The 17,527-nt window shown below is 41.2% G+C and overlaps 3 protein-coding genes across 3 annotated transcripts; all 3 read left to right on the plus strand.

Annotated features, from left to right (window-relative positions):
• Positions 1–7,231: 7,231 nt before the first annotated feature.
• On the plus strand, positions 7,232–7,615 carry LOC307262804 (histone H2A-like; the record flags this gene model as incomplete). Its single annotated transcript, XM_080043795.1, has 1 exon — positions 7,232–7,615. One exon carries the CDS (start codon positions 7,232–7,234, stop codon positions 7,613–7,615), a length of 384 nt encoding a protein of 127 aa, XP_079899921.1.
• Positions 7,616–8,571: 956 nt separating this feature from the next.
• LOC307263342 (histone H4) lies at positions 8,572–9,008 on the plus strand (the record flags this gene model as incomplete). The annotated part of the gene is made up of 1 exon (XM_080044481.1): positions 8,572–9,008. The coding sequence occupies one exon, from the start codon at positions 8,572–8,574 to the stop codon at positions 8,881–8,883; it is 312 nt and encodes a 103-aa protein (XP_079900607.1). The 3' UTR covers positions 8,884–9,008.
• Positions 9,009–10,391: 1,383 nt separating this feature from the next.
• LOC307262847 (histone H2B 1/2/3/4/6-like) lies at positions 10,392–10,769 on the plus strand (the record flags this gene model as incomplete). Its single annotated transcript, XM_080043844.1, has 1 exon — positions 10,392–10,769. One exon carries the CDS (start codon positions 10,392–10,394, stop codon positions 10,767–10,769), a length of 378 nt encoding a protein of 125 aa, XP_079899970.1.
• Positions 10,770–17,527: the final 6,758 nt, after the last annotated feature.

The raw sequence follows: 17,527 nt of genomic DNA on the forward strand, positions 1-17,527 counted from the left end.
GCACGGACAGCGTTTAAATAAAGCCTCTCATTTGTATGACCATTAGGGCTTTGATGCAAATACTGTAACAACGGCGGCAGCTCTGCTGCTTAAAGGAAAAGCGCAGTTTTCACTTTATTTTCAGCACCTCAACCTCTGCTGTGGGAAGAAAAAAAGGGGGCAAAGTAAGTCGATTGATTTGTCGACTTATGCCTCCACACGTTAACTCGCAGATAGTATTTCCTAGCGGAGCGGATCGCGCCGTAGTTCAGTTCGACTAGAAAGGCAAAAAGAAACTGTTGAACTGTGTAGCGCCCTGTCATCATGTTCATGACGAATGTATTAAATATGCAAATTAGATCGGACCTGACTGGAAAGTATTACCCGACACAGTGGCGGGTGAAGTGACACAATTTACACGCCAGCACGCAAATCTACCCGCATTTGGCGTGTGGCGGGTGTTAATTTCCATCCCTGGTTTCAGTGTTAATTTCGTTGACTAAGTCTATGACGAAAAATACTCGTCAACGAACCTTTTTCACGGACGTAAACTAAATAAAAACTAAATAAAAAGGCAGATATGATGACGAAGACTGAGACGAATATGTTTGTTTGTTTGTTTGTAACCTTTATTTAACCTCGAAAGATCAATTGAGGGGTGACCCTCTTTTACAATGACGTCGAGTACAGATACACAATATACAATGAGAATACATAACAAGTTTACACACACACACACACACACACACACACACACACAGACAACAACAATTTAAAACATTCAGATCAATTGAATGAAATAAATAATAGCCTAATTAAAACAGTTACAAGTGTGGAGGGGTTGATTCAAAATAATACTTTTAAATTGGTTAACAGATATGAGTGTATTTATTTTAATTGTATGTTGTAGGCTGTTCCAGGAGTCAGGGGCACTATAGCTAAAAGCGGTTTTACCAAGCTCAGACCGGGCATAGGGGACATATAACATGATCATGTCAGTTGAGCGGGTTTGATAAAGCCCATCTGAAATAAGCAGCATTTCTGTCAGATAGAGTGGTAGCTTTCCAGTCAGAGCTTTATATATAAAAATATGCCAATGTGCATCACGTCTCTCCTTAAGGGAGGACCACCCAACCTTTTCATATAAAACACAATGGTGTGTATCATAAGCATCTCCTGTAATGAATCTCAAAGCAGAGTGAAATACAGAGTCAAGGAGTTTAAGGCATGAACGAGATGCATGCCGATAAACCACATCACCGTAATCAAGGACAGACATAAAAACTGCCTCAATAATCCTTTTCCTACTAAACAACGGGAAGGTAGCTTTATTCCTATAAAAATATCCAATCTTTTGTCGCAGACGACAGACAAGATTTTTTATGTGAAATGTAAAAGAGAGTTTTTCATCTAGCCAGATACCAAGGTACTTATATTCAGAGACTCTCTCGATCAAAGAACCGTTCACAGCATAGATGCATGCACTATTGTCTAAATCTCTAGCCCTAGAGAACAACATGAATTTAGTTTTACTCTGGTTAAGGACAAGTTTAAGTGAAATAAGAGCATTCTGAAGAGCATTAAAGGACAGTTGCAGGTTCTCAATAGCTGACTTTGCAGAGTCAGCAACACAATACAAGATGGTGTCATCAGCATATACATGGATTTGACAACCACTGACAAGAGACACAATATCATTGATGTAGATGGTGAATAGTACCGGACCTAAAATTGAACCTTGTGGAACACCTTTGGTTATGGGTAAGAAACCAGATTGGATATTACCTAGCTTCACACATTGAGATCGGTCAGAAAGGTAATTACTGAACCAGCTACACGCATTTTCACTAATACCAATGTTAGCCAATTTATCTAATAGTAAAGAATGGTCTACTGTATCAAAGGCTTTACTGAGATCAATAAAGAGGGCAGCACAGTGATTACTATTATCTAAGGCAGAGACAATATTGTTAGTAACCAGAGTGATGGCAGAGATAGTGCTATGGTTAGTTCTAAAACCAGATTGGTGAACAGATAAAATAGTGTGACTTGAGAGAAATGTTTTCAATTGGTAACTAGAACTGCAAGCAGTTGTGAACGGGGGCCAAGCCTCCCACGCGACTCGGGATTGGGCGTCGTCGTCCGCGGCGCCGGCCCCTCGCTTCACGGAATCCGGGGATGTAAAGTTTTTGAATGTGGGATGTTCGGTGTGGGAGTTATAGCCCCAAACGCGTTTTCTTTGCTTTTTGCGGTTTTGGTGCCCCCTATGGATGACATTCGCAAAACTGTGTTATGTAGAAAGATGCAGCTGACTTGTGGGCATCTGTGGATATTAAGTGTTTGACTGTGGGATGTTCGGTGTGGAAGTTATAGCCCCAAACGCGTTTCCTTTGCTTTTTGTGGTTTTGGCGCCCCCTATGGATGACATTCGCAAAACTACGTTAGATAGAAAGATGCAGCTCAATGTACCAAACAAGTGGATGTCAAGTTTTTGAATGTGCGATGTTCGGTTGGGGAGTTATAGCAAAATCAAATTGTCAACCTCTCCATTGTAAAGACACTTTTTTGAATTTTCCCATTTTCCCGCCGAAAGACTTAGGAAATGGCGAAAACAGGCAAAAAAATTGAAAAACTCTTTTTTTTAATAAGTCCGGCCCACAAAGGAATTTCTTGCCCATATTTTTTCCATAGGCTCAGGTATGCCCCATGATAGTCTCCCTTCAGTTTCAAGAAAATCCCCCTTTTTTTTTTTTTTAAGGAATTTTCGCGAATCTTTAAAGCGCTACCGTTTGGTCTTCCAATGGTCGTAGAAAAAGTATTTGACCCACTTTTGCTCGTGGGAGTCGGTAAAGTATAATGCTTTTGGTTTTGTCCAAATCGGGCGAAAACTGTAGGAGGAGTATGTTTTGGTGACTGACACAGTTTTTGCGACGTAGAAAAATATCTATCCTATCGCAAATGGGCGTGGCCTATCTCAAAAGATGCAGCTGACTTGTGGGCATCTGTGGATATAAAGGTTTTGACTGTCGGCCTTTCGGTGCGGAAGTTATAGCCCAAAACGCCTTTTCCTTTGTTGTAGCGCCACCTAGTGGCCGGCATGTCTGAATTTTTTTGTATGCTGAGAGACCGGGGGTCTGAACTAGTGATGCAAGTGGCATGTCCCAACCCTTTACGGTTTGGGCTGCAGCACCACTTGTACGTAAGGAATAGGAATAATAATAATAATAATAATAATCCCAGCAAGATCAATAGGGTTCCCTGCCCCGCAGGGCTTGGGAACCGCGTTGCTCTGCAAAACGCGGTCCCAGCCCTACTCGGGCTTGGCCCCCTAATTAATAAGGGATTCCAGCGTTTTTGACAGACATGACAGTCTGGATATTGGCCTATAGTTATTAGGGTCAGTTTTTTCTCCCGCTTTATACAAAGGAAGGACACAAGCTGATTTCCAGATCCTTGGAATAACGCAGGAAGATATAGAAAGGTTAAAAATGTGGGTAATACACTCTGCAATTACAGGGGCTGAGAGTTGGAGAAAGAATGGGTCTAGGTTGTCTTCTCCAGTGGATTTCTTGGGGTCAATGCTTAAGAGAGCATCAAGAACCATACTGGAGGACACAGGAATAATAGAAAACTGAGGAACATCATTGGTGGTAGGCATATGAACCTGTTCAAGGGGTAGCTGGTTGTCTGCTAGAGAAGATCTAGAATTGTCCTCTTTGAAGATATGGCCAGCAACATTAAAATGTCTATTAAAACCAGCGCAGATCTCGGTTTGATCGGTAATAAAACTATCATCAAATTTAACCTGAATTGGAATAGAAGCTGATGTAGCAGAGCTATTTTTGTTGGTTTTAACCACCTTCCAGAATTTTGCTGGGTTAGAATAGGTGTCTGTGATCAATTTTAAATAGTAGTCAGATACATTCTTCCTCACTAAGGATGTACATTTATTTCTTAAGGCTCTGAATGCAGTCCAATGTGAGGCGTTATTAGTACGTCTAGCAAGAGACCAGGCTTTGTTTCTAGTTCGGAGAAGAGATGTAAGTTCTGGACTAACCCAAGGACTGGATCTATCCTTAACTCTATACTTCTTAAAGGGGGCATGTGTATTTAAAATAGATAGAAAGGTGGAAATGAAAAAGTCTAAAGCTAGTTCGACATCAGGAATAGCCAGGGTGTTGTGAATATCACTATTATAAAGGTCATGAAGAAAGGCTTGCTTATTAAAAATATTTAGGTTTCTCTTAATTAAAACCCTGGCTGAGGATTTTTTTATATGTGTATCACGGACACATACAATGGGACAATGGTCACTTATACCTAATTCAAGTACTCCAGATAAAGATATTTTATCACTCTTATTAGAGAAGATTAGGTCTATAAGTGTTGATCTTGAGGGTTCTTTCATGTTTGGCCTGGTTGGATTTATGATTAACTGTGACAAATTTAGGTTAGAAGATATTTCCTTTAAATGATCAGAGGCATTTGTCAACCAATCCAGATTAAAATCACCCATAACTAAAACTTCAGAATTAGAATAGTGGGAAAGTAGGTCAGCCAAACGATCAATAGACCCAGCGTCAGCTGATGGAGGTCTATATACTCCAACAACAATGAGAGAATTACTAAAACCACAATCAATTTTGAGAGCCAGAAATTCAAAACATTTGGGTATAGAGATTGAGAGTAAAACAGAAACAGAAAGACAGGACTTAACATAAATGGCCACACCACCACCTCTTTGAGGCCTGTCCGATCTAAAAATGTTGAAGTTAGGCAAGGCCACATCACTGTCATTTTGATGTTTTTTTAACCATGACTCAGTAATGATCAAAATATCGGGATCAGTTTGCAGGGCTAATATTTTCAAGTGATCCAATTTCTCAGATTGGAGTATACTCCTAATATTCCAATGAATCAGCTTCAATCCTTTTCTGCATCGAAGAGAAGAGTAGTTGACACAAGATGTTGATTCTATGGACATAGGGTCAAGCAGTACAGCATTATGCCTATCAGTAACTCTAATAGGAATATGGAAGCGAATAGGGGCAGAAATTAACATAGGGAAATGGGTCAGGGGATGAGCTATGGGTAATATAGCCACAGGAGAACAAGGTGGAGTAAGGGGGCCGAATGCAGGGACAGCGCCCATACTAGAGATGACAGCAGGACCCGCACTGTCTAAGACAGTGTTGTGACAGGAAGACAACATGAGCAGGGCAGGGTCAGGGTCATTCTGGGGAAAACATCATTTCAGGCTAAACGCAATGAAATTAATGAAATTCTTTGTTAATCTTTCGGACCCCTTCCTGTTCAAATGCAGACCATCAGCTTTAAAGAGGTCATGCTCAGTCCAAAAGTAGTCGAAATTGCTAATAAAACCAAGGCCTGTTGCAGTGGTGAAGTTTTGCATCCATGTGTGCAAACCAAAAAGACGGCTAAAGCGCTCTGAGCTCTTGAAAAGGGTAGGAATAGGGCCAGAGAGAACACATCTTTTACCAAGGCTTTCAACAGTGAGAATCAATGACTCAAGATCATGGTAGAGTTTGAGGGAGCGCCTGGCCATGACATCATTTGTGCCCATGTGCAACAAAACAGTGTGAACAGACGGATAGAGATCAATGAAGACAGGTATCAGCTCTATAAAGTCAGTAGTGATCCCACCGGAGAGACAGTAAGTGATGGCGCCAGGGAGATGTACATTTCTGATGATAGAGTCACCAAATAATAGAATTTCAGGAGTCTGATTCTTACAGCCATTGTCATAGAATGACAGTTTAGAATGCAGGGAGACATGGGAGGGACCAGAGTTATGCAGAGCAGTAGAAGAGGGATTAACGTCACCTGCGCAGATGACGTCATCATTGAGCGTCGGGGGGAGCGCACCAAGCGGGAAAGGTCGCTGAGGGGCTGGGAGAGGAGGAAAGTTTTCTGAGAAGGATGCAGATGAAGGGGATGAGCACCTTTGACGTTTGTCCTGGGACATCAGCGGGCTGGATGGAGGGGTGCGACGCTTTCTGCGTCGGGAGTTTGGAGGGATTGGCTGCTCCGAAGCGGTGCTTGAGGAAGTAGCCGGTAGCTCAGCTAGCTTCTCCAGGGGAGAGAAGAAGTTTGACAACGGGATGGGATCGTCATCACAATCATCCATGCCAGGGGAAAACAAGGGGAGAGAGACCCGCCTCCCCTTCTTAGCAACGCTTGTCCAGGGGGGAAGAGGGATATCCGATGTGCGGTGGACAGCATTGGCCGAGCTGGAATCATCCTGCTGTAGCGCTTCCACCCGGGCGAGGAGCGAGGATTGACGCAGGAGGACATCATCCAGGAGGGTCGCAATGGAGCGGAGCTCAGACTTCAGACAGGACAACTCATGGTCCACCGGGGCGAGTGGAGGCATACTCGGGCAGCGAGCGGGAGCACTGAAACAGAGGGAGGAGAACAGCAGCCAGCGGACAACCAAAAGAGAAGGACAGGGAGCTACGTGCCGGGGGAGGCAGCGGAGGAGAAAAAGGTGCCGGTCTGGACACTTACTCGCCAAGGCTTCATCCAGAAGCCCACAGCGGTGTAACTGACACTATAGTCTACGAATAGGAACGAGACAGTCTCCAGTTCCCAGTGGGTCGTGTCCACAGGCTGCTGAGGAAAGGCAACTATGCTCACCGCGTTGGAGCCGGAGCTCCCGTGTATCTGGCCGCGGTGCTTGAGTACCTGACCGCTGAGATCTTGGAGCTGGCTGGAGACGCTGCCCGCGACAACAAGAAGAGCAGAATCATCCGCTGTCACCTGCAGCTGGCCGTCCGCAACGACGAGGAGCTCAACAAACTGCTGGGCGGAGTGACCATCAAAGGCTAAGCTGAACTCAAATGCTTGGAAATCCTTTGATCAAGACTTCAATCACTGCTGAAAAGAGAATTAATTAAAATGTGACAATTGGGATATTCCTATTGTTGTGAGATTCACCAACAGACAGTAGCTGCTTCATATTTTACATATTATTTAATTAGTTCATTTGTATGTGGTGTAACTGCTTAACTATAGACTAACTTGTCCATTGATAAAATAATTTAAGATTTTGTAAACAAATCTTTCAACGACTCCAATAGGACAATGACACGACCTCTTTTCTGATTGGCCGATCACAGTTAGGTTCTATCCAACCAATCAACGACCAGCAGTGTGGTCATATAAAGTCGGGTCATTCTTGACTTCCGCATAATTTCTTCGTCTCACTCGTTGAAATTATTACTCCTACATCATGTCTGGTCGCGGCAAGGGTGCTGGTAAAGTCAGAGCAAAGGCAAAGACCCGCTCCTCTCGTGCCGGTCTCCAGTTCCCAGTGGGTCGTGTCCACAGGCTGCTGAGGAAAGGCAACTATGCTCACCGCGTCGGAGCCGGAGCTCCCGTGTATCTGGCGGCGGTGCTTGAGTACCTGACCGCTGAGATCTTGGAGCTGGCTGGAAACGCTGCCCGCGACAATAAGAAGAGCAGAATCATCCCCCGTCATTTGCAGCTGGCCGTCCGCAACGACGAGGAGCTCAACAAACTGCTGGGCGGAGTGACCATCGCTCAGGGCGGCGTGCTGCCCAACATCCAGGCGGTGCTGCTGCCCAAGAAGACAGAGAAGGTCGCCAAGAAGTAAACACTAGACTGGTTCACCTAAAAACAAAGGCTCTTTTAAGAGCCACCCACTTCTCACTAAAGAGTAAACCTTCAACTAGTTGTTTGAAAATGGTAAAAAAGTTGTGGCCTAGAGACCATAGGCTATAATGTTTTATAAGCATCAGCAGTTGGGCTACATATAAAAAAAAATCTTGCACTTCTGCGCTAATTTGTTTTGTATTCATTAATTTTTTTCATGTGATTTAAAATCTAAAGCTATTCCACAATGATAGCTCATAGGCCTACATTGTTGAGTCTCATGGTCCACAAGCAAAACAAATTGAAATAAAAAAGGTTATCAATTAGGCTACTATCAACCACCATACACAATAGGCCCAAACAGCCTGATATGTCAACACTACAGATGAAAGGCAGATTGTTTTAAATTACTTTAATCCTCCCGTTCCAAAAAAATAGGTTACAATTTACAATATTTGTTTCTTGCATTGAGATTAAAAAAGAAAGCTCATGAAATATTTAATTAAAATATTCAGACTGGTCCTGTCCTCAGTCCTGTATCCAAATAAACTTTGCATTTTTAACTTCATGTGACACTCACTAATATCTTATTGTAAAATATCTTTCCAGTAATCTATAATATCCCATATCTAGCCTATACCATAGGTTTTGGAATTGGACACATGGGACAAAAAGTTAAGGTTTCATATGGGCTTGACTTCTATAATCGCATGAACATATGAATATAAATTAAATAAGTCCCTGATCACAAAGGTTCAATTAGAAATAAAAAATTTGAAGAATTTGGCAATAAAGTAAAAAATTAAAAAAAGAAACAGCTGCAAATGGTTAACGGCCTCCCACCGCAAGTCCCGCCCCCATCCTCTCTTACGTCCGCAGCTACGCTTTAAATATCGAGTCAGGCGGCTTCAAGCTCATTCTTCTTTGTAAAGCTGAAACCAATAGGCTGAAGCAACGATGTCTGGCAGAGGGAAAGGAGGCAAAGGGCTTGGGAAAGGAGGCGCTAAGCGTCACCGCAAAGTCCTCCGTGACAACATCCAGGGGATCACCAAACCCGCTATCCGCCGTTTGGCTCGCCGTGGTGGAGTGAAACGTATCTCTGGTTTGATCTACGAGGAGACCCGCGGTGTGCTCAAGGTTTTCCTGGAGAACGTCATCCGTGACGCCGTCACCTACACCGAGCACGCCAAGAGGAAGACCGTCACCGCCATGGACGTGGTGTACGCTCTGAAGAGGCAGGGCCGCACCCTGTACGGCTTCGGAGGTTAACTCATACCGACCCAATAACGATCCCGGAAAACAAAGGCTCTTTTAAGAGCCACACACTTCATACAAAAAAGCGTTTCCCCTTTTGAGTCAACATGAAGCCAGGCCTTATGCATATGATGTACAATCTATTCTTGTCAGAAATCAAAATGCTTCTAGTATGTATTATAGGTCCAATCAATTAGTGCAGAAACTTCTACTAGTGAAGTGACTGCCCATCCAGCCATGCTATAGACCTATCAAACAATGGATATGTGGCCCAGATCAACAGTTAGGGTTATATGGGTTGGAGCAGTGAGGATTTAAACAATTGTTAAATTAGAAATGTTACAGTGAAAAGGGACAAGTGAAAACATGTTAACAGTACTCACATTTATTTAACACCAAATAGTTTGTAGTGTGCTCAATAATCTCTTCAATGACTCTTTCAAAAGGCAGGTTTTACATGGTTTAATAGCTGCTAAACATTAATAAATTGGGACTGAAGTCTGAAAGTGATATATTGAGGTGGTGTGAATGAATACATTTGTATTATAGTAATCATAATTCTGTAAAAGTTTAAAATATTTGTCACAGCTTTGGGTTGTTGCTTTATTAATTATATGGTATTTTGAATTTGAAATATAGGGAAAATAAATAGGCTAAATGTTTTTTTGATAGGCTATTAACCCATTGACGGCAGCCACTGAATCCTGTGCAACATTGAAAGTATAGACAATAATCACACAATGAATTTACATACTACATTTTATAAAAGTTGAAATTTTAATCCATTTAATTTTTCATGTTCCCCCTATGAAGATGAACACATTTATACAGATCACTGCTACGTGTTAAAACGTGTGATTACATTTGGATAGAATAGTTTTCACATATTAGCATCAGTGTAAAGAACACTACTCAGTTTACAGACTGACTTGACTTGAGTGGCTTGGTTCCACTAATATATTGACACAAGTATTCTTTTTGCCACTTTATCCTTCTTCTTCACTATACATTCCACAGAGAAAAATTAACTGCTCCACTAAAGCTACATTTCTTTAACTTGTTAAGTTATGTGTTACTTTGCATACAAGGACTTCATATTGTCTTCACCAAACGTGATCAGTTTATGATGATACATTGTTACATATTGAACAACAGAGCAATAAAAAGCCTATGTGTACTTTGAGGTGGGCTTTTTGAAAATGTTAGAAACTGAGGAGTAGGCTATGTCCTCCATGACTATAGGCTACATTCTAACATAAATGTATATTTCTAATGAGTTACCATTTAATTCACTGCAGTCAAACCTATATAATTGATCAAATTTCAATTTAGAAAAAAACAAGAAAAGCTCTTGTTTGTAGTCGGTAGCCCTCACCGTGTGTCTGCACATGCTCAGTCTAGATCACATTAACAGCCAATCGTGTGCAAGCAACAGCACACTGACATTTGCAACAGGCACGTACAAATCTAGCGCCCCCACGTCAACACAGCATTCTAGTCAGTTGAGCTTCACCGATACAATCATGCCTGGAGCAGCAGACACCGTCAAAGCCCCAAAGAAGGGCTCCAAGAAAGCCGTTTCCAAAGTCACCAAGACCGGCAAGAAGAGGCGCAAGTCCAGGAAGGAGAGTTATGCCATCTACGTGTACAAAGTCCTGAAGCAGGTCCACCCCGACACCGGCATCTCCTCCAAGGCCATGGGCATCATGAACTCCTTTGTGAGTGACATCTTTGAGCGCATCGCCGGTGAGGCTTCCCGCCTCGCTCACTACAATAAGCGCTCCACCATCACCTCCAGGGAGATCCAGACCGCCGTCCGCCTCCTGCTGCCCGGTGAGCTGGCCAAGCACGCCGTGTCCGAGGGAACTAAGGCTGTCACCAAGTACACCAGCTCCAAGTAAACCACCCCGCTGTTTACCAGCAACACAACGGCTCTTTTAAGAGCCACCCACATCAGCATAGAGTTACTACTTTCCTAAATGGAGTTATTTAGTAAAATATATAAATAATTGATTATTATTATTATCAATGTAACTAATGTGGGCCAGCTATAAGGACCAATTATTTTACATAGGCTAATATATATTGTGAACTACTTCTAGTGATGGTGAGATGAAGCCCCGTGAATGTGTCGAATCTTTCTGGCCAAATGCTTCACCGAAAAGCCTGATCAACAAAGCCACATTTAACAGCTCATTTAGGAATACTGACATCTGCTGGTATGTTATGGTAGTGGCTCTCTTATTTCACATAGCGAGCATAGATAGTATACAGGTGAAACTCGAAAAATTAGAATATCGTGCAAAAGTTCATTTATTTCAGTAATTCAACCTAAATGGTTAAACTAATATATTATATAGACTCATTACATTCAAAGTGAGATATTTCAAGCCTTTATTTGTTATAATTGTGATTATTATGGCTTACAGCTTATGAAAACCCCAAAATCTCAGAAAATTAGAATATTACATAGAATCAATAAAAAAAGGATTTTAAATACAGAAATGTCGGCCCTCTAGAAAGTATAATCATGCATATGTACTAAGTACTTAGGTTTGGGCCCCTTTTGCACATATTATTGCCTAAATGCGGTGTGGCATGGATGCTATCAGTCTGTGGCACTGCTGAGGTGTTATGGAAGCCCAGGTTGCTTTGATAGTGGCCTTCAGCTCGTCTGTATTGTTGGGTCTGGTGTGTATCATCTTCCTCTTGACAATAGTCCATAGTTTCTCTATTGGGTTCAGGTCAGGAGAGTTGTCTGGCCAATCAACACAGTAATACCAGGGTCAGTCAACCAGTTACTTGTGGTTTTGGCACTGTGGACAGGTGTCAAGTCTTGCTGGAAAAAGTAATTCAGCATCTCCATAAAGCTTGTCAACAGACAGGAAATATGAAGTGCTCTAAAATATCCTGGTAGACAGCTCAGGGTTCGACATAACGTATAGCCCGATGGCCCGGGGCCAGTAAAATCATATGCAGGGAAAGTTGATTGGCCAGTCACTGTCCCGCCCGGGCCAGTGACTGGCCAATCACAGTTCAGTATCTTTTTGTAGACTACATCATGGTTCATTGAAATGCGCGTTCAGAGTCGTAATGAAAGCAGTGTTTATTTAAGACTCAATATAATAAACCTAATATAAAATATATTTTTTAATGAAAGGCCAGTGGACAACCGATGCGTGGGCGTTTTGACAGGCGGAGCAACAAGCGGTTGCACTCTCGCTCCGTTGGCAGAGCTGCCTACCGTCCGCCTGCGAGTCGACAAATCAATCGACTTACTCTGCCCCCTTTCTTTCTTCCCACAGCAGAGGTTGAGGTGCAGAAAATGATAACTGCGCTTTTCCTTTATCTGCCGCCGTAATGTTACAGTATTTGCATCCAAGCCCCAATGGTAATACAAATGAGAGGCGTTATTTAAACGCTGTGAATGCGTCTCCGGTGATTGTGTCGGTTGTAGACAGAAACGAACGGAGGGACTCCGCTCACTGTACAGTTCCTATAGTCGCGCAGTTTGGCACTGTGTTTTCAGGCTCGAGACATTCAATCAGATCGCGGAAGTCTTTCCCATTGAAATCGCTAACGGGGAGAATATCCCCGGTTATTATTTTAGCCACAAACCACAGTTCATCTGCGCGGCGGCTCACTCGCTGGCGAGATCACACGGTGAAACGCTGCTGTGATCGGACGAAGGCATTGTGTGTTTCTAAGGTGATTTAACGTCATAGTCTTAGACGAGCGTTTAACTTATGCTGCATATTTTGCACTGCATTGTTTTTTATCAATAGTTTGAAAAAATGGTCCCACACCGGACTCTTATGTGAAGCTGACACTTCATGGAGAAGTGACACTCCTGCAGCGCGCTCACGACCAGACGTGAACTCACATACACGGTGAAATCTCCCATTAAAAAAACCCACTGATTTTCGGATTTCTATTCTATTTTTAAAGTCAACTTGAGCGCAAGTGGAAAACCGGTCATTCGGTCGACACATTCACATCCCTAATGCATATAGAGAAAGTAATAAAAACAGCCTACCACACAACAAAAAATGATCAGACCATCTCTTATTTTTTTTTTTATGTTTGAACATGACTTCTGCAGGTGAACTATTCATTAAACTGCCCAAATTCAAGAATAAAAACAACCTTCAAACTACTGGACTTTAAAATACTGGCCGACCCCTTCAACATACTTTCAGTTGTAGGCTTCTAATTCAATATGTTTGCCTGGTTTTATATTATGTGTATGAGCAATATCAACATTTCATATAATTAACTAAAAGAAAAATAACCAAATCTAAAGGGAATATCTATACTGTTACAGTATAGATATTCCCTTTAGATCTGGTTATCTTTCTTTATTTTTCTAATACAGGTATTATAATTATTGACACTAAATTATGAAGAAAAAAAAAGTGTGTGCAGGGCCAGTGAAAATATACAAGGGGCCAGTAAAACTCGGATCCACTGGCCCGGCGGGCCAGTAGGAAAAAAAAGTTATGTTGAACCCTGACAGCTGTAGTGACTTTGGACTTGATAACACAGTGGACCAACACCATCAGATGACATGGTGCCTCAAATCATCACTGACTGTTGAAACTTGACAGTGGTCTTCAAGCCCCTTGGATTTTGTGCCCCTCCACTCTTCCTCTAGACTGTGGAACCTTGATTTCCAAATGAAACGCAACATTTAATTTGGATCAGTGATGATTTGAGGTATCATGTCATCTGATGCTGTTGGTCCACTGTGTTATCAAGTCCAAAGTCACCACAGCCGTCTACCAGAAGATTTTAGAGCACTTCATGCTTCTGTCTGTTGACAAGCTTTATGGAGATGACAATTTCCATTTCCAGCTAGACTTGGCACCTGCCCACGGTACCATAAACCACTGGTAACTGGTTGACTGACCATGGTATTACTCTGCATGAATGGCCAGACAACTCTCCTGACCTGAACTCCATAGAGAAACTATGGACTATTGTCAAGAGGAAGATGATACACACCAGACCCAACAATACAGACGAGCTGAAGGCCACATCAAAGCAACCTGGGCTTCCATAACACCTCAGCAGTGCCACAGGCTGATAGCATCCATGCCACACCGCATTTAGGCAATAATTCATGCAAAAGGGGCCCAAACCAAGTACTTAGTACATACACATGATTATACTTTCTAGAGGGCCGACATTTCTGTATTTAAAATCCTTTTTTTATTGATTTTATGTAATATTCTAATTTTCTGAGATTTTGAATTCGGGGTTTTTATAAACTGTTAGCCATAATAATCACAATTATAAAAAATAAAGGATTCACATATCTCACTTTGCATGTAATGAGTCTGTATAAGATATTATTTTCACCTATAAAGTTGAATTACTGAAATAAATGAACTTTTGCACGATATTCTCATTTTTCGAGTTTCACCTGTATAAAGTGAGGCAGTCGCATGATTTCAGAAAACGGGGCTTCGTTTGTCTTTAGTCACGTGGTACTGTGACAAACGATACAGGCCTCGAGGCAGGCTTCATCTGGACACGCCCCCTTTGCGCGACTTCGGGGCTTTCGTGTCGGACCTAACATCACTAACTACATCCTGCTTTAGTGAAATCCAGTTATCCTTAATTTCAGAACTTTGCCCACAGCACCGTTCCATGTTTCTGTAGCCTACAGTTAAATGCACACCATAGCAAAAGGTTAAGGTGATTCAATAGAGAAGACACAGAGTTACACTGCAACATATTTGGATTATATGTGATGGAAGAGATTTGGGAAAAAATACATTTGTCAATATTTGACTCTTTAAATGTGTTTGTTTGGATAAATATTTTAAGAATTATTATTTTACTCATATTACTGATCTGACTAGCAACACAAAGGCTCTTTCAAGAGCCACATCTGCAAAGAGTTACTGCTTTCCTAGAGTTATTTATGACAAATAAAAAAAATATATATGAGGTCTACAAGTGTTGTAAAGAATGTCGACCAGCAGTAAGTTATATAAGGACCAACCATTCTTTTACATTATAGAATATTATGAACTACGTCCTGCTTTAGTGCAGTCCTGTTATCCTTATTAACAGAAATTTGCCTACAGCACCGTTCAATGATCCTGTAGCCTACAGTTCAATGCACATCATAGAAGACATGGAGTTACAATATGAAGGAAGAGATTTGGGAAAAATACATTTGTCAATATTTGTCTCTTTAAATGTGTTCCACAAGCTTCCATTTCCACACAAGGGTTGCAGTATACTCTAATGTATTGCAAGCAGTGCAAGTGTTACGTTGTGCTTTTTTGTGAGCAGATTAAAGAGAACTTGTTGATTCATACAAGCAAAAAAGTATTCAAGTAATATGACATTATTATATAGTTGTAGCCATACTATGGCTGTGTGTGTGTGTGTGTGTGTGTGTGTGTGTGTGTGTGTGTGTGTGTGTGTGTGTGTGTGTGTGTGTGTGTGTGTGTGTATTGTAGCAGCATATATATTAGCCTACTCATACCATTTCTGATAACAACCCAGTCTCTTCAATCTGCTGGGGATTGGTGTAGCATATCAATTGCATGCAAAATTTATCGCATACACACTTAGAACTGCTGGGTTAAAAATAGGCTAAATGAAATGCACTACCATGTCATTACAACCCCAAAGAGTCAAGAAAATATACACCAAAGAACGTGTACAAACGGGATCTGATTAAAGTATTGAATCCATGTGTCCGTGCAGAAGAAATAAATATGACGTTATTGAAATGTTACATGATAGGCTTATATTTTTTTATTACATCGCATTGTCAGTCTCTTCACGTTACAGTTTTTCTCAGTCGCTTTGGTGCTTTTCTCACATCACTATTAACATTTGCACAGCAGTTAGTGCATTTCTCAAAACAATTAGTGCAAACTGCAAAACCTAGTGGATAACCTGCAAAAGTACGTCACTTGCTCAAAATGGATAGTCTATTCCTCAAAAGCAAGTATTCATGTCAATGAAACTGCCAGTGTCATCAAAATGAGAAGTCTTGACACCATTGTTTATGAACAAGATAGTCAAATGGCTTTGTCATGTTTTCATTATGACAATTTATTCTCTCAGTGTTTTCCAATGCAAAAAAAAGGTCAGAACTCGGTGACACTACCTGAAAATGCTCAAGACAGCACTATACACTACTTGTACAGCCATTTGAAAACTACAGTAAAGTTACACATTGCTGTAGTTAGGGGAGTAAGTGAGTACAAGACACTGAATACGTATGTTTCACATTTTTACTGTATATGCTCTTTGCAATTCTACAGCATTGTGCAAAAGAAAAATACACTTCCGTCACTTATTTAGAACAAACCAACCCTTAACCCAAACCAACCCTTTAAAACACCCTTTTGGTAGAGCTGTGCACAAATGTGAACAATATAACAGGACATATTGTAACTGAACATATATAGGTAAATTATTCTGGCACATACAGACGTTCCTGTCTGTCTGGCCACATATTTTCATCTACATCACAACGGATATTATCCCTTGCAATGCAGCGAGGAAAGTCATTGGTTACAACTAATACTTCACACACCTCCTCGTGAGTGAAAGCTGAAGTCCACCTGAGAGCAATTGTGATAAAAAAAATTATAAAGAAAGGTATAGAATTTGCTTGACAGAATTTGATAACTAGTTCAACAATTCTGTATGTAATGACTCAAGCAATGAAATGAAGACTATTAGTTTTATTGGGAACGACTATTCAGCATCCATAAGTATAGTTCATTTTGACTGACATGACATAAGCAAATGACAATGTTATAAAACAGCAGAGAATTGTATGAAAGCAACTGATACATGTCCAAAAGCATTTGCAATTTGTTCAGAGGAAGGAGAAATTGCTACTATGATGTGCTCAAATGACTAAATGTTGTGGAGGTTGAACTAATAGTTATGAGAATTTTCATTCTGATCTGAGAAAAGCACCAAAGCAACTGAGAAAAACTGTAATTTGGCCCCCTGTTTTGACATCGGGCTCATATTGTTCTACAGTACTTTATACAAGGAGAAAATTCGATATGAGATTTCAGGGAAAGCAAAGAAGTTAAAACATTTGGCAGCCTTCCCTTGACTATATTGCAGATCTGAGGGACCTATAGACTTGACACCTCAAATAATTTTAATTTGACATATGACATAGAAACCTGTATGAATAGCCTACACCATGTTTGTTGTTTATTTTATTGTAGCCTATCGTTTTATTTTTGATGTGGATATGATCATAAAAAATGTATAGTCTAAATAAAGTATTTAAAAAAAATGTAGCATTTGTTGGAAACAAAGTCTTTACCCAGCGGATCCATATTGTCAGAGTCTGTCTGACTGCCCGAGTCACCGGCAGCATCCGTGTGTTTACTTCCACCCAAAACAGCTCTGATTTAAACCAAATTAAACTCGCCACTGAAGCGATTTCACTTTTATTATATCTTCATATACCTATGTTATCTGGACCGCAACTTTCACATTGAATACAAATCACTTTTAACCATTTTAGGAGACGAAATGTGAAGGAAAGTCGCTGTGAGTTGCACAAAGTGACGGTGTATGGGAGAGGTTAGACGCTTCCTGGAGTCAAATACACGTCTTCTCGGCTCCAAACATGAGCTCATTCTGAAGAGAAAAACGT

This window comes from Ammodytes marinus (assembly GCF_949987685.1).
Source record: "Ammodytes marinus genome assembly, chromosome: 16".
NCBI lineage: Eukaryota > Metazoa > Chordata > Actinopteri > Uranoscopiformes > Ammodytidae > Ammodytes > Ammodytes marinus.